The 18027-nt window shown below is 35.5% G+C and overlaps 1 protein-coding gene across 2 annotated transcripts; it reads left to right on the top strand.

The window, feature by feature from the left end:
* Positions 1-6126: 6126 nt before the first annotated feature.
* LOC114183182 (ubiquitin carboxyl-terminal hydrolase 25) lies at positions 6127-17963 on the top strand. Of its 2 annotated transcripts, none has more exons than XM_028070113.1 (9): positions 6127-6556; positions 6652-7117; positions 7417-7492; positions 7590-7682; positions 11176-11253; positions 11344-12116; positions 13013-13138; positions 17259-17400; positions 17498-17963. In XM_028070113.1, the coding sequence occupies exons 1-8, from the start codon at positions 6382-6384 to the stop codon at positions 17371-17373; spliced, it is 1902 nt and encodes a 633-aa protein (XP_027925914.1). In that variant the 5' UTR covers positions 6127-6381; the 3' UTR covers positions 17374-17400; positions 17498-17963. The 2 variants fall into 2 exon arrangements, with proteins under 2 accessions (XP_027925914.1, XP_027925907.1); XM_028070106.1 differs by having other exon boundaries at positions 11167-11253.
* The last annotated feature ends 64 nt before the right edge of the window (positions 17964-18027 follow it).

Raw genomic sequence — 18027 nt, 5'->3', positions numbered from 1 at the left:
AGCTTTTGTACTACTAAATAAAATATCATATCATGATAACCCAAAGCAGATAGTAAGAGAGGAGACTGATCTATGAGTATAATACCAATACAATCATCCAAAATTAACTATACCCGAACTAGTTATATTACAGCTGATACTAGTAAAAAGGGGTTAACAAAACACCAAAGTTCAACGGAACATAAGGTAGCAACTATTACTAGATATCCACGACCACAGATCAACTCCTATCAAGGATAGGAGTATCTTCGCCTGCACTTGTGTCTGGTCACACCAAAAAGGTGATCATAAAAAAGAGAGAAAAACACAGAGGAAACAAACATAGACAAGAAAGGGTAAGCTAACTTAATTAAGAGAAATCATGCAATTTAATAATAAGCATAAATCAGAACTTTCCACCTCCATCATAATCAATTAGGTTCTCATAATACAGTATAATACACACGACTCTAGACTAAAAATTCGGACTATGTAAGGAACATTAGAGCTCTTGGTGGCTTGCACCTATGACGGTTCCCAAACTCTACAGAGTATGGACACAAGGGGTTATCACGACCATTCACAAGGTAAGTCCCTTTCGCGTCTAAAACTTGATCAAGTCTAGAGACTAGGACCTCCTGCTACTCCTCACGACATAATCCATTATGCTCTAATTGAGCGTGAATGATTATTGGAGTTTCAGGATACCAACCAATTTAGGAGTCCGCATGTACTTACATACAATAACTTATTCTCTAGAATTTCCCTTGAATTCTAGTGCTACCACACATTCTGATTTCATACAGTCCCACTACATGTTCTACTAGTCACAGGAATTCAAGCATAGTACAACAAACATCACACTATATTATTCATGTTAGCTCCCAATAATTTAAAACAGAGGAAAAATCACAATTCTGCAGGGGAACTCGCTCAAGCTAGAAGGTCTCGCTTGGGCGAGAGGGTCACCCTCGCTTAGGCGGGTCACTCTCGCCTGAGCGAGACTCAAACAGTGGACAAATTTAAAACTGGGCGAATTCTCGCTCAGGCTAAGCTGTTTCGCTTAAACGAGAGAGTCTCTCTCGCTTAGGCGAACCCAGCTCGCCTAGACGAGACCTCGCGCAGTTCCAGGGGTGAATTCCTGGTGTTTTCGCTCAGGCGAGAACTACTCGCCCAAGCGAAAATACCAGGTTCCCAATCTGTTTCAACATGCAAAAACACAAGATTTTTGCACAATCCACTCATACATTCAATCATACCGATCAAACATTCATACAACACTAAGTCATGAACTTTCAAACCATTAGAAAGACTTCTATGCAAAAATTAGAGAAAATTGGCTAGCTTCCCTTACCTTATGAAATCCCCAAGAAGCAAAACGTTTTCAACAAAGGAACCCCTCAATCGCACATCCTAGGAAGTTAGAATGTATGAATTTAGAGTGAGAATACGACTTCAGTTAGGACTTTAAAGAAGGAGATGCTCCATCGTTCAAATTTGTAGAGAAAAGAGAAAGACTTGAAGTGAACTTACAAGAATGGGAGGGAAGAACAGCTTGAGTGAGAAATGCAACAAGAAGAGAGGGTGGATCAAAATGAGAATTTGCAGTTTTCTGGTTGGAGAGGATTGGAAAATTCTGAAGGTTGATGCAGAGTGTTAGTATTTAAGAGAGCATAGTTTCTATGTATGGGCAGTGGAGAGAAGAAAAGGGAAATAAAAGGGGTTTCACACGTGCCATATGTCAGCCTCTATTTTTTAATTTTTTTAATTTTTTTTAATTTTTTTAATTTTTTTTAATTTTTTTTAATTTTTTTTAATTTTTTTTAATGTTTTTAATGTTTTTAATTTTTTTAATTTTTTTAATTTTTTAATTTTTTTAATTTTTTTTAATTTTTAATTTTTATTTTTTGAATTTTTTTTTTAAAAAATTGCCAAGTGTGAAATCCTTAGTGTGACACGTGACATTGTCAGTGCCACGTGGTAAGGTACCGCCACGTGGCAGGGTACATGCAAAGTGTCATTTCTTGATTTTAACTTAATCCTCGCATATGCCTATTCGTTTCAATTTAGTACTCATATATGTTTATTTGTTTCAATTTACTCTGCGCTCTATTTGTTTCAATTTTGTTCAAATATGTTTTTTTTCAAAATAGAAAAATATTCTCTCTCTTTTAAGACAAAATTTATTATTTATATAAATGTTATATTAATATTTGTTACTAAAAATGTCTTATAAAATTAAGTATTGAAATTTATATTAAAGTTTAGTGGTATAAGTCATGAATAACAAATTTATGTTTTGTTATATTGATATTTGTTTGGTAAATTTGTTATTCATGACTTTTATCACTAAACTTTAATATAAATTTCAATACTTAATTTATAAATCATTTTTAGTAACAAATATAAATATAACAATTATATAAATAATAAATTTGGTCTTAAGGGAGAGACAATATTTCTCTATTTTGTAAAAAAATATTTGGACAAAATTGAAACAAATAGAGTAGTGACTAAATTGAAACAAATAAACATATATGGGTACTAAATTGAAACAAATAGACACACGTGGAGACTAAGTTGAAATCAAGACAATGACAAATTTAAAAAAAAAATTCAAAAAAAAAACATTCAAAAAAGAATTCAAAAAAAAAATTCAAAAATTCAAAAAATTAAAAAAATTAAAAAAATTCAAAAATCTAGAGGTTGACACGTGGCACGCGGTTAACGGTGTTAATAATTTTTTTCTGAAAAGGACTTAATTGAAACACTTTTTCAAAAGTTGGGACAAAATTGACACTTTAGGAAGTCCTCTAGACTTCACTCCCTGATTGCAAATCGTGGCTTAGGACCAAAAACAGGTGCAATTGTCTTGTTCTCTTTCAGCTGGCGAAGGGCTTCCATATACTGCCTGTAGACATCCTCGGCAGCTACCCTAGCAGCCTCCATTTGCTGCATCACCAATTGTTATTGCTCAAGCGACACTGCTTGTCGCTGCATAGATACTTCATGTTGCTGCATCATAATCGTACTCTGTTGGGTTATAGCAGCCATCATTGCTTCTATTGCCCTGGCGATATCGGGTATATCACCTTGAGAAGATTGAGGAGTCCTACGAGGAGATGCCATAATTCTCTGGCACACAGGAAAACCATTGGTTAGGCTTGATAAGACATGAATCTTAGCCAAAGACACTAGAAAGACACCACAAAAGCTAAGCGGACACCCAAGTCCACAGACTCTAAGGAATGACCGCTCTGATACCATAAATGTAACACCCTATTTAATTAATAAATCTAATTAAAGGAAATGTCACACAGTATAATATAAGAAGCAAGATCAAAGGAGTATAACATCACTCCTACAGATATCCAAGGTACTTATAGGACAATAATTTAGGCACACCATGATGCCAACACAGAAAAGGGTAGAAGGTCTAAAGTATCCCAAAATACAGTGTTAAAAATGTAATACATGGGCCACAACACTAACAACAGACATAATGTGTAGAGCCCAAGTCCATATGACTAAGCAGCAGAACCTCCATCACCCTAATGGCCACGAGGATTTCTCGCATCTGCTCACATCAATAAATTGATGATCATCGCAAGAAGAGAGAATCACACAAGCAAGACATACAACAAACAAAGGGTAAGCTAGAGTAGAAAATAGTTTATCATACTGTCACATACAATTTCACAGCCAAGATGCATATGTCAACCAATCATGTTATGACTTCCCAACCAATACACTAAGACTCAGACACGACTCATCCGGATATATATAATTAGTCGAATTCAGCGGATGCTTGCACTTATGGTGGATTTCCTTGCTCTACCGAGCTAAGTGTTACAATGTTTCATCCCCCACACACAAGGTTAGCCCTTAATGAGTTTTAGTCCTCTTGCTACCCTCACCACTAAAGTCAGTACGCTCTATGTGAGAATAACTGACTCTTTAGAGTGTCAGGATGCAACCTTACCTTGAATCCTTACTAAATTATATAGATGGGGCACCACCATGAACTCCTACTAACAAGGGTCATGGAATTACGTCCCGACTAATTGGGGCACCACCATGAAGTCTCACCTAGAAACTCATGGAATTACGTCCTAATCAATGAGGCACCACGACACTGTCGTGGAATTACATCCTAACCATATACAAATCATGTTCCACCAACCAAATAAATACTTATCATGCATACCAATCTCATGCCAAACTTTATAACCAACCTTCATTCATATCCCATATCAATTCCATACCAAACTCATCATATTCGATCCATGAACCAGTTCCATACATGCACATCATTCATTTCATGCTTTTAACATATTAATTCACCCAAACATGTGGCAAACATACCATGATTGAGAAGAAAACAGAACCTGGTGCATTCTCGTCCAACTTCTCACTCAGGCAGAAGAGTCTCGCTCAAGCGAGCTCCCTTCGCTTAGGCGAGAACTCAATAGGTGGAACAATGGTGTTGTCGCACTCTCTCACTTAGGCGAGACCTCCTCGCTTGAGCGAGATGGGCTCTCGCTCAAAACAGGAGCTTGTCGCTTGAGTGACAGCTCGCGCAACACCTGGGAGGGTTTTTTGCGCTTAGGCGAGCTCTACTCGCTTGGGCGAGATTATCAGATCTCATCCACTGTCCACGCAGGCCAGTACACAGATTCATCCAGGACAATATGGAATACGCATTTATATCATATTGAGCATCATATACACACCATAAACACGAAACAGAACTAAAAAACAAGCAGAACACATTCAAACTCGAAACCCTAACTTCCCTTACCTGGAAATAGCTAGCAAGCTTCTTTGACCCTAAGCCCACGAACGCAGCAACTCCTAAAGCATATTTGAGAGCTGAAAAAAATGACGGACAAATAGGGAATGAGGTTATAATACTGACTGTCAGTTGCAATCACGAAAACAAGCTAGGAATGGAAGAAGGAGAGTGAGATACAACTTACATGGAGAAGAAACGAGGTTGAGCTAGCTTGAAGCGAACTAAGAGCTAAACCCTAACAGAGGTTCTGTGAGGGAACAAAAGAGAGAAGTGAGGCACTGTTTTTGCAAGGAAGGCAAAAGTGATAGGGGTTTGGCTGCCTTAGTAGTCTTGAACACCCTATGGGCCAGCCCTTAGGCTCATTAGACTTTGGAGCAACCATAATAATAAGGACTAAAATATAAGTGAGCCTTACAAGAAGTAAAAAAAAATTTAAAAGTTAACTAAAAAGCATATAACAATAAATCTTTTATGATTTTGATAAGTACTTCTAAGGGTCAAGTAGAAGGGATTCAAAATTTATTTTTACATCATATTATAATTTTTAATATTCACTGGCGAATGAAATTGTTCTAAGAGTTGCGTTCATATTTATTAATACGTGTTGCGTGTTTTATTTTTAATTATTTATTCATTTTAAATAATATTTCATAATTTTAATGTCTAACTTTCTTTAATTAAAAATTGTGATCATATGAAATCAAATATATTTTTAAGTGACTTAAATTAAATTACTGTTCTTTTAATGAATTTCATTGAAATTTAAATTTTGTAGACACCTAATTGGTAAAAGATGACGAGACTTAATTTTAATATTTATTTCACACTTTTTCTCTTCAATTTTATCTTTTTTTAATCTCTCTTTAACATCATAAACATATACTATTACTAAAAAAAACATCTATTAACATATGTTTTAATTTTTTTACACATTTTATTTAAATATAAAAATTGTCCTGTTATTTTATTTTTTATATAAAAAATATTTAAATGAAAAAATTACTACTACTGTGATTCTTTTCGTACATTAATTATTTAAGAACAATTTTAAAAATTATTTACCACTATCGCAAAAACCGCTAATTAAATTAACTAATTTCTTTTATTAAAAGTGAATTAATTAGTGTTACTATTTTATATTTAAGGACAGAAAGAATGCCAAACGTCGTGATAAATTAATTAAATTTTAATATAATAATATTAAAATATTTATTATAATTTTTAAATATATGAAAAATCAAACTTGAAGCACCTTAAGATAAAAATAAAAATAAAAAAAACCTTAAGAATTTCCTATTCATTCATTTCTTGTGTGCCACTACAATACAACCAGCAAGCATGGCTTAGTTCTCACTATTCACTCACAAACACTATTTTCTTTTCCGCAATATTATTTCCTCTCCCTCGGACCAAAGAAGTCGCTAGAAGAATTAAAGAAAAAAGAAAAATAAAACAGCTAACAACCCAAGAGAGGGAAACGAAAACTCAACCGAACCCCGCGACGAGAGAGATATGCGATTGCGGTGGCGGCGGCGGTGGTCAGGGTTGTTGAGTCCCCGATCGACGGCCAATGCAGCGGTTCGGTGCGGCGGCGGACGGTGTCGTTGATGGACCTGCAGATGACTTGGCAGCCGAGTCTCCTGAGTCAGAAACGCAAAACCGGTCCTCCTATAGGGCTCCGTAACCTGGGCAACTCGTGCTACCTCAACAGCGTCCTCCAGTGCCTCACATACACTCCTCCTCTCGCCAATTTCTGTCTCACTCTCCAACACTCTTCTCTCTGTAACCGGCTCTTCAATTCTCGTTATTCTTTCAATTTTAGTTTAATTTCTGTGCCTTGGCCTAATTTCTGTGTTCCGTTTCGAATTTCAATTCAGGTGATTTCTCTGCGTCTACGTGTCCGTTCTGCATACTGGAGAAGCAGATTGCGCGTTCACTTAAATTGGATCTCTCGCACGACGCGCCTTCCAAGATCCAGAGCTGTATCCGGATCTTCGCCGAGCACTTCCGCTGTGGCCGCCAGGAAGACGCACACGAGTTCCTCCGGTACGTAATCGACGCCTGCCACAATACCTGCCTCCGCCTCAAGAAGCTCCACCGCAAAGGCGGAGACGCTAATGGAGGCGGCGGAGACGGTGGCGGGAGTACGGTGGTGAAGGAGATTTTCGGGGGCGCCTTGCAGAGCCAGGTGAAGTGTCTGTGCTGTGGATATGAGTCGAATAAGGTTGATGAGATAATGGATATCAGTCTTGATGTTTTCCATAGTAACTCGCTTCAAGACTCCATGCAAAAGTTCTTTCAGCCTGAGGTTTTAGATGGCAACAATAAGTACAAGTGTGATAGGTAAGTTACCGAGTGGGTACAAGTGCATGAGCATTAGTTTGCTTTTTAAATATGTGTTTGGACAAAAAGTTATAGCTCCTTAGCTCTTGCATGTTTTGTTCTCCAATGAGAATTGCAGTTTCAGTTCAACAATATGCATAATTCTTTAATGCAAACCTTCATTATGTGATCATGATGTAGAACTATAGTTCTGATTGGAAAACAACTATCGAATTGTATGTAAGCTTTTTCCTATTTGTTTTGTGTGTTTGTGGGTTTTAATTGTTGAAAGGATGAAAATGTGGATGATTGATGTTCAGTTGTAAGAAATTGGTGGCGGCTAAGAAGCAAATGTCTATACTTGAAGCACCTAACATCCTTGTGATACAACTAAAGGTTAGTTATATGTATATATTTAATTTTTTTGGTCGTTAGGATTAGTGGTGGCTTGGGGTTTTTGAAGGATGGTGTGTTGATGAAATTTGTATTGTAGAGATTTGAGGGCATATTGGGTGGCAAGATTGATAAGGCTGTTGCATTTGAAGAGGTTTTGGTTCTTTCTAGCTTCATGTGCAAAGCAAGCCAGGTATGTTCGGTTTTTGTTTTGAACTAGTTACCACTACAAAAGGGTGCGTCTGTTTTTTCCTGTGGAAGCTCACATTAATGATGTAGAAAGTGTGGTCACTTCAATTGTAGTCGTGTCTTTATCATAACAGCATCTGCTTTAGAAAATAATCAGAAATATATTTATACATCTTCACTGGTAGCATTTTATCATGTCTGCAATGTTCCATGCTCACCTAAATTCATTTTTTTTTCTTTTTAATTGAATTTTCGTTTTTATTTATTTTGTACTAATTTAGTACATTGTATTTATAGTTGTGTTGTATTTATAATTTTTAAGATTTACTGTAGACCCTTGTGTGCCTGTCATGTTGTTCCATGCTTTCTAGGACATGATACAAAGTGTGTAATCCATTCTAATGGTCTCCTAAAATTTGTTTTCTTACTCAACCAAAATGTCCATGATATTGATAAGGAAAAGAGTGTTGGAAAGCTGCTTTAGTTGCAAAAAACCCTTGGTCCACCCTAGTTGTGACTTCTTTGGGCTGCCTTAATTCTAGCTTCGGATGGGGTATGTCTAGTCTTCGCAGTTATGGCCATAGTAGCTAGAGATATGTTTTAATAAAAGTTATAGAGCTTGAGAAATCTCAACATTCAAACTAATTTTATGGTTTAGAGTCTTTGTCCTAATTTCTGAGATGGTATATCATAGCCAATCATATATATATATATATATATATATATATATATATATATATAAAATTAAAAAATGAGAATGAGTGCAAGACTAGGAAAGGGCTACCTTATAAAAGCTGTACAAAATATAATAAAGAATTATTTAATGCTCCCCCAAAGTTGGAGTATATAAATTTTTAGCAACAAGCTTGGAACATAAAAAATGAATTCTAGGTCCTCTTAAAGACTTAGTTAACAACGACTTCATCCTTGGTTGTTATGACCTCCTCCTTCTGCAAGGTGCTACTATTGTTTTGTGGAGGGTACTCTTTGGGTTGCATCGAAGAGATGTTGAATGTCATAAGCAAAATAATCTTGGGTCTTCTTCCCAAAAAGATGTCTTGAAGCATTTTAGTATTTTCAATATATCAGTCTCAATTGATTGCCATGAAACAAACATGTTTGCCTTTGCCATCGAGATATATTTTCAGGGGGAATAACACTGATTTCATTTTCCAATTACTCATGGAATGCTTTGACAAGGAACCACAACATCTCTACTGTTGTTTTATTGGAGGTGGAGGGCGGTGTGTAAGATTCAAACGCTACAAATTGCCCAAGAGGACCATTGTGTGGGAGAGTGTGCCTTTTAACATTCCTTCATGTATATTCAATGTTAATCACGCCCTGTTCAGAATCTAGTATGAGATCCATTTTTGATGGATAATGATTACTGGAGGCCATTCCAACTATACTAGCCTCAATTGTCTTGGGCTTTAGACCATACATTATGCTTGTTTGCCCTCATTATCTTTTGTCCATATTCTTATGTCTTTAGGAAAAGCTTTGTCACCTAGATTGGTGGCAAACAATGATCGATAAGATGTGTGCTTTTCAAAGTAGTGGTACTTTGGAGTTGGTTCCTCTTTTGACTAACCTGATTTGTTGGGTGTTAGTGATTATATTCTCTTAAAACAAGACTACATGAATAACCTGATTTGTTGGGTGTTAGTGATTATATTATCTTAAAACAAGACTACATGGTAAAATTGTTAGCTCTAAATCTCGCTTGGTTGTCAAAGGGTACACAAAAATCTATGTTCAAGTTCATAGTGACACTTTCTTCGGTTGCTAAAATGTTGTCTATTTGACTTCTTTTCCAATGTAACTATTCATCATTAGAGTCTTTTAGCATCACATCAAGAATGCATTTGTATATAGTGATCTTGTCCAGGAAGTTACATGGAGCAATATCCTGGATTTTGCTCATGGGGAGTTGTCTGGTATGGTATGTTGTCTACTAAAGCCCCTATGTGGCCTCAAGAAATCACTTCGTGCATGGTTTGAGTTTCAACTATCATCCAACAACCAATGTGATGTTGATTGTTCTCTATTTTATTGTCATTCTTCCCATTTATGTATCTGTGTCATTGTATATTTGGAGGACATTGTTATCACATGTAGTGATACGGAGAGTATTGGACACTTGTGGTATTTCCTTGGTATAGAAGTTGCCTAGTCCAAAGATGATTTCACCATATCTCAAAGAAAATATGCACTGAGCATTGTAGAAGAAACAAGGATGTTAAATACTAAGGTTGTGGACACACCAATGGATCTAAGTGTAGAACTAGTACCTAGTCAAGGAGAACCATATTTTAGTCCCGAGAGATACTAAAGGTTAGTTGGTAAGCTAGGTTACCTCATTGTGACTCATTCTAACATCACCTTTGTTGTGAATGTAGTAAGTCGATTTTTAAATTCTCCTTGTCACAATTATTGGAATGCAGTCCTATTAGTTATAAAGTATATTAAAAATTCTGTAGGCAAAACATCCTTTATGAAGACAAGGAAAATACTCAAATTGTTGGGTATTCCCATGCTAACTCGGTGTGGTTACCAAGTGATAGACGCCCACTTTAGTGTACTATGTTCTTGTTGGAGATAATGTAATATTGTGGAAAAGTAAGAAACAAAATGTGGAGGTAATCTTGTCTTCCATGAGAGTACCAAACATATTGAGATAGATTGTTATTTCATAATTGAGAAATTGGAGTTTGGGAGAAGTCACCACTAGATTTTTGAACTTTAGTGACATATTCATATTTGTAGCAATAGGCTGAGATATTCATCTATTGTCTAAGAGGACCAATGATTGTTCATATGTGTAGCAAGCTGGACGTGTACATATTATATGATCCAACTTAAGGAGGAGTGTTATACTTAAAAAAAATAAGGAGTAAATTCTGTATAATGAAGAATATGTAGATTGTATATGTATTAGTAGGAACATCTTTATTTGTTCCCTATAATATCTTTATTATTAGACGATATCAAATTTCTTCTATTTATTTGATTGATTTCATTTTCTCAATATAAACAAAGTAATAAACTCAATGTCTCTCTTTCCACCAAATTGTGTTTATTCAGTTATGTTTCATATGGAAGATATGGTACACAAAAGGTCTTCCTTGTGAGATAAAAACTTTGCCTTGTTTTCTCAGTGCATGGGACATGAACAGTCCATTATCTTTTTGAATATAAAACTCATACATACATTGTGGTAAAATTTAATTGCAAAAGGTGTGGTTAATTTAGGACTTTGAACTAAATAGTGAAACATCAAAGAGGGAAAATTACTAATTATTATTGTGCCACTTAAAGTACAAAGACATAAATTGCTTGGTATGGGCCAATAAAGGTTCAACATTTTTCCAACCCACGTTGATATCTTTAAGAATGACCAGTGTATCATTGCTAATATTACCTTCACTCACACTCACAGTTTTAATGTTAATTTTAGTTCTTTTCTAACGGGCATCCTTACGTAGGATCCACAGCCAGAATATAAGCTCTTTGGCACTATTGTGCATTCAGGCTACTCCCCCGAATCTGGTCATTACTATGCTTATATAAAGGTTTGCTAACTTTTTGTTTATCTGTCTGTACACATTATGTAGCTCAATATGTCAATTTTATGTTGATCTCATTTCCGTTTTTGTTCATAGGATGCAATGGGTCGGTGGTATTGCTGTGACGATTCTAGTGTATCAGTTGCAACCCTGCAAGAAGTTTTGTCCGAAAAGGTTTATATTCTTTTTTTCTCTCGAACTAATCAAAGGCCAGTGTCAAGTAGTAATTCTATTGCTTCAAACGGTGTAAAGCCTTATTCCAATGGGAGCCAAGCATCTGAATTTTCAAAGGTTGGTGTACCACTGAAAGATGTGCATGCAAAGTCAAGTTCTGACCTATCTCCTTGGAAGGATATGCCACATGTAGCTAAGACAGCTAAAGTACATTCCAGCCCACGAGTTAAGTTTGACATTAATGGAGGTTCTACTTCCAAAAGAAGTCCTGCTCCTCTAAGTGTGAATGGGAAAGTTGATGTTTCTAGGAATCAGCCTTTATTAATAAATGGACATGTCAAAGATTCAGTTTCTTTGGAAAATGGTAAGAAAGATCCTTCATCATTACCTGCCAAGAATGGTATTGACAAAAATAAAGTTGATGTTGACAAATTCAAAAGAAAGGAGTCTACATTTACAAATGGCCACAGTGATAATCAGATGGTTGATATCCGTTCTGTAAAGTCGGATCCCAGGCAAGATACTGATAAAAGCAGGGTAGCAGGTAAAGGTTCTGACAACTTTAAGCTTGAAAACAATGGCCTCGGCAATAAACCCAAAATATTGGGGAGTAAGAGAAAGGTACATGAGGACCCATTCTTTTTACTTGCACATGATGGTCAGTCTCAAGCAAAAGTTCAAAAACTGAAGGACAAGTAAGACAGTATATCCAATTCCTTCTCTAAAATTATAGTTCAATGATTTTTTAAATGGTTCCTTGCTGTGCTTTATGTTTCTGATATATGCGGAAATAGCGCATCATATACTTTTTTGTCAGTGTTTCATAGCCTGGATTTTCAGACTTTTGTAGTTGGGTTTAGACTTAATTAGTTAATGCTTGTCATTTTTTATGATATCTTACTTTTACTGAGGCTTTGTTTTAATATTAATAATCTAGTTGGTGGGAAAGGGAATACAAAATTTTGAATCACACTGATAAGATCCAGGAAAATATGATAGAACAACCTACTCTAATTGTATTAATAACCGATGTTTCCGCTAGAGTCAGTAAGATTCAGAGCTGGGAATACAATTAGCAACCCCCCTCCCCCCACTCTCTCTCTCTCTAACAACTTGTGCATACCCCACACCACTAATGCCAAGTCAGCTATTAGTTAGGCCCCAATTCTCTCTCCTTATTATGACAAAGTGTGATTCCTCTCTTTTGTCTCCTACCGTAATAATGTTAATGGATGTTCTTCAAATTTTTTTTTCGTTTCATAGTTTATGTCTCTTCCAAACCTTCAATGTCTGACATGCTAAAAATATGTTGTTCTGTTAAAAATTTTCAGAATATTAGTCGTCTTTTGATTTATGTTGTACTGAAATCTTCATGCTTGTGATTGGTCACACCCAAACTCGAATTACCAGTTAACATTTTATATGCCTGTTTCCTGTGACAATTAGTTAACATCTATATACCTGTTTCTTGTAACAATCGGTTATACAGCTTTCCATTCTGAAATATTTATTATGTGCGAGTCATACTGTTTTTAAACAAATATTCATTACATGCCTTATTCTGATACCATGTTTTCAAAACATTACTCAGTCTTGTGAAAGAGGCGAAGTCACATTTGAGATCCTGCGGCTGGACAAATGAGGTCTATGAATTTATGCGCTCTAGAAAGTTACGTGCACAAGAAGATGGAAATTTAGGGAATGGAGATGAAACAAGGTATTGTTGATCGTATCCTACATTATCACTCACCATTTTAACAAATTACCATTTAATTATATAAGGTAGTAATTTCCAATTGTGACTATAGAGGCCAGGGGAAGGGATGTAGTGTTCTAAAAATGTAGCTTATACTTATTATGAAGCTCTGGAAAAGTATGATTGATTACGAGATGATAGAGGAAACAATTATTTATAGCCATTAAAGAGTAATTCATGTATAACCAGGAATTCTACTTTGTTGTTGTCTTTGTTTGGAATCAATTTGTTGTAACCTTAATATAAGATTTCTATGAAACTAATGTTGGGTGGATTAATTTATGAAATATAGAAATATGCACTATAGAAGAGGAGTTTTACTTATAGATTAGTTGGTAGTGTACATAAAGTTAAAACTTTTTTTTTAGTTGAGGTGATGTGAGGGGGGTTGGCATACGTGGTTAAGTGATTGTGAAGATTTCTTTTGTTACTAAATACAGTCATTCTTTCATTCCATTTTTCCCTCTTTCTGGTTCTTGTATGGTTTGAAAGAATTAATTCTTTAGTTTAAGGAAATGAATGTAGCAGAATCACATGATACCATTGACTTCAATAAACCCAAAACAAATTCTATAGGGTATTATTTACCCTACTATTAGTTCAAGTGTTATAGTTCCATATTGCATTGGACAAGTTGAGCACTATACAAACAAGAAAGACTCAAACTCATTGTCTTAAAGCTTTTGGTTGAGTATAGTGTCATGATCTCTTATGTAGTTGGCTTGTGGCCGCTTAGTATTTTCCTAGTGTCTCCTACTTGGATTTTTCGATAGTAGTATGAAAGCTAATAGTCTTTCCTAGTGACTGACTCCATTAAGTTGGTTGTGGTACTGGTGTGCGAATGATCCCTTGTATCCTAGTAGTGAATATGAGTGATGTGCCATTGAGAAAAATGACAATGCATGTAAGAGTCTCACTTGAACTATGTAAGAAATAAAGAATTACTTTATTGATAACAATCACACCAATTACATTCTCATCATCTCCATTTGTAATGATCAAAACATTGAAGAAACAGAAGTCAAAATGTGTTGAAAGGAATAAGAAGATTTTGAAGATATTTTTTCCTAATTACTATTGAAATATTGATGATATCTTTCATCCTAATAAACTAGTATTTACAACACTACCCCTCAAGTCGGTAAATGAATATCAATCATCCCAACTTGCCTATAAGATTTTGGAATCTGCCTTGAGAAAACCCTGTAATAAAAATGTTCACTATCTGAAATCTTGCAGGGACATGATTTGTAACCACCATGTCCTTGTCAAGATTATCTTTGATGAAGTGTTTGTCAATTTCAATATGTTTGGTCTTGTCATATGTTGGACTAGATTATGAGAAATGATCATGGCTGACTTGTTATTATAGGCATAGGGATGTTCACCTTTATTTTGAGGTCATAAAGTATGATCTTCAACCATAGCCTTTCACACACCTTGAGTAAGGGCTCAAAATTTAGCTTATGCACTACAACGTGGTACTCTATCTAGTTTTTGGCTTCTCTAGGTCACTAGACTTTCTCCAATAAACATACCATACCCATATGTAGATTTTTTGTTAGTACCAAAACATGTATAGTCTATCTGCATTAGTATATATCTTCAAGGTCAAATGTCTTCCTTCAAGAATAACCCCTTTCCTAGGCTTGAATTCAAGTACAAAAGAATTTTGTCTGCTGCTTGATGTGTCCTGCTCTTGGATCATGCATAAACTGACATGCCATACTAACTGTGTAAGCAATGTTTGTTATCTTGTGCGATATAGGAGAGCGCTCTTCACTTCCAATTCTATGACTATGTTCAGTAGAAACTCCAAAAGTTCTACATCCCACTTATATATTGTCACTTGACCTTATTTCTAGTCAATGTTGGCTTTTTAACACACCCTAACACCAAGGATTTTGAACATATTGAGCCTGGGACTTGATATATATGGGTGGTTTGATAGTGACAGCGACAACAACAACAACAACACTTCCCTTCACAGTCGTGTTCGTGTAGAGGAGGCTCTGAGTGATGAGGGGTCTGTGTCCTCTAGCCGGAGGGATCTCGCCTTTAGTTGGCAGAGGGAACCGGAGATGTGCTCCACCTATATATAGAAATTTCAGGAATTGGAAATTGTGTATGGAAGTTTTAGAAATTCTTTTATAGACGTACCACTTGCGCATTTAGGGTCTAGGAACCTCCCCTATTCCACTAATTTTTCTGACTCCCAAAACTTGAGAACAGACCTATATATATATATATATATATATATATATATATGTATATGTATGTATGCACACACACACATATATTTGTGTATATGTGTGTATTCATGGAACTAAAATGTTCCTCCTCCACAAATTGTACATTTTCTTGCATATCAAAACCTCATTAAATAGCTTAATGACTCAAATGTTAGCATGATACTTTCTTTGTTTTACACATGCCCGAGTCTCATTAGGACCAACAACTGTATCATTATTCATTCTCTTAGGAACTTTTACTTCAAACGCTGCCCTGCTTTTCCACACATTGCATGTCAGCAGGTTACTCAACCAAATATTTTTCAAAGCCTATATTCTCAATCTTAAGACTCCATCTATTCAACATGGGATAAGAACTGGATCATCTCTTTGTGATGTTCCTACCTTTATTTCATTACCGATTTTCTCAAGAGTTGGAGCTATTGTTAGTCATCCCTTGCCATGTGATCCTTCTGGCATCTTCTTTAGCAATTTCTTCCTCCATTTGCTATTCTATTCACTCTTGCCACCGCTCTATGGCATTGATTTTGACATGAACACACAAAATCAAGTCTCCCAAGTAGTTGTGTGCAATCCAGTCTCCTGGCAGTCTTCTTCCCTGCTTGCTGCTGTCTAACCACCGTCTGTCAAATGGTAGCTATTCTTTTATTCATATTTCTTTATAACTCATGATTTGTTTCCTTATTCAGTTATGGTTATGATTTAGTATTTAGTGTGTTATTTCTATCACATTGCAATAAAGGATGGCAACAAGCAGGGTGGGTGCGGGTTTTATTATCCCATCTTCATCTCCAAAGTTAAATTTAGGATAATGATATTTTAACCCACTTTTTTTTTATCAACTTTTAACCTACTACTTCAATCACCATTAGATCATTTATTTTGATTCTTTTTAGTGATGTTATGATCTAATGGTGATTGAAGTGGTGGGTTAAAAATGAGTAAAAAAATGTGGGTTAAAGTATCATTGTCCTTAAATTTATCTCCATTTCTTATTCTGGTTGGGTTTGAACATTTTATTCCATACCATTCCCATTGGGTGTAAGTAAATGTACCCATTTACACCTTTTTATTGTTTCAAATATTAGTCAAATAATCTTTTAGAAAAAAAAATCACAAAAAGAAAATATGATATATCATTCCTTCAATGTCAATGTCATGAAAGAAATTATAATTTTATATATATCAAATTACAGGATCAAATAACAATTGGTTAAAGGTATAATGATCATAGAAAAGAGGATTCTATGAAATTGAGGTCCGTGTTTCTTGAAATGCAATCCACCATATTACACAAAGGGAAAACTGTGTAATCAAGGTTAAAGTGAATTTTGTGAATTTTGAATTATTAGTCAAATAATTGAGAGAATAAAAAGAATTATGTAGTGAAAGAAAACTGTGTAATCATGGTTGTTTTAGTGCATGGAGAATATGTATATGCATCCCTGTCCGTGTACTCAATTTAAAAACATTGGCATTGACCATACCTATACTCCGGTCTATATAGATATTTCTAGTAAAAATCGGTCGGGTTCGGCCAATAGCGGTAGGGCTGAGTTTTTTTTTTTTTCCATCCCTAATTGCAATACATCACAATACTCAAGAAATATTACTCAGTATCCTCTTTTCTCAATTTCATCCTACAATTCCTAAAGTCCTTTAAGTATTTTCTTGAGCACTTTAGGCTGTTACAAAGCTTCATTCAATGAGTCCATAGTTCCTGTACCTGTCTTTTTCTTTAATAATTTCTCATTTGTAAATAAGCACAATGATGTTTGTGATTTGACTCGCTGGTTATAATCCTTGGATGTGCACTCCGAGCAATGCAGGAAGTCGTTAATTAGAGAGGCGCAGCTAGCTTTCAACACAAAGATTCCAGAGTCATTGAGAAAGGATTTGATTGAACGACTCAAACCTTCATCCAAGAAAACTATACAATTTTAAGGACCTTGATCTGAGCATGCGTACGAGGTAAACTATTAGTTTATGCTTATACGATTTTTCCGTTCTGTAAGTCTCTAAATCAGTTAGTGATTTGATATTTTCTGTCATTTTGAAAATATTGCAGCATGTTGATCTTGTCTTGATAGTGAGGCGTGGTGTGTATACTCTGTATTACTAATTATTGTAGTGATGGCGGTACCCTTAACTGGGATATTAGTTTGGGTTTGTGACATACTAACTCTTTGAGCTAGTGCTGGCGTAGGAGCAGAAGAATATGGAGACTTGTTATCGTCGAAGTTTGGCTTTGTTATGCTTCTAGTTGTTTCATGCATATTTGCTAGAAGTCCAGATTTCATGTCTTGCCACAAGTTTTCTTCTCTTTGTAGGCTATGAAGTTGTGTTGAATCTTGAGGAGAGCATGCCAGGAATTCTATTCATTCTGTACAATCTACTTTAGTCATATGTACTGGAGCAAAATCTTACTTTTCTACAAAATTGCTCAAAAAATTTTGCAGCGAAAATGTGGCTGTGCATCACTTTTGATACACGCGCTATCCAATGACTGTATATACTAACAAATTCATTCGCTATATCAATATTATCCGTTGAAAAAACATAACTTCCTCAAATTTGAGATTTGTGATTCAGTTTTGA

Source organism: Vigna unguiculata, chromosome 1, assembly GCF_004118075.2.
Source record: "Vigna unguiculata cultivar IT97K-499-35 chromosome 1, ASM411807v1, whole genome shotgun sequence".
Lineage (NCBI taxonomy): Eukaryota > Viridiplantae > Streptophyta > Magnoliopsida > Fabales > Fabaceae > Vigna > Vigna unguiculata.
Note: the sequence above shows the minus strand (reverse complement) of the source record. Positions and strands in the feature narration are given on the sequence as shown.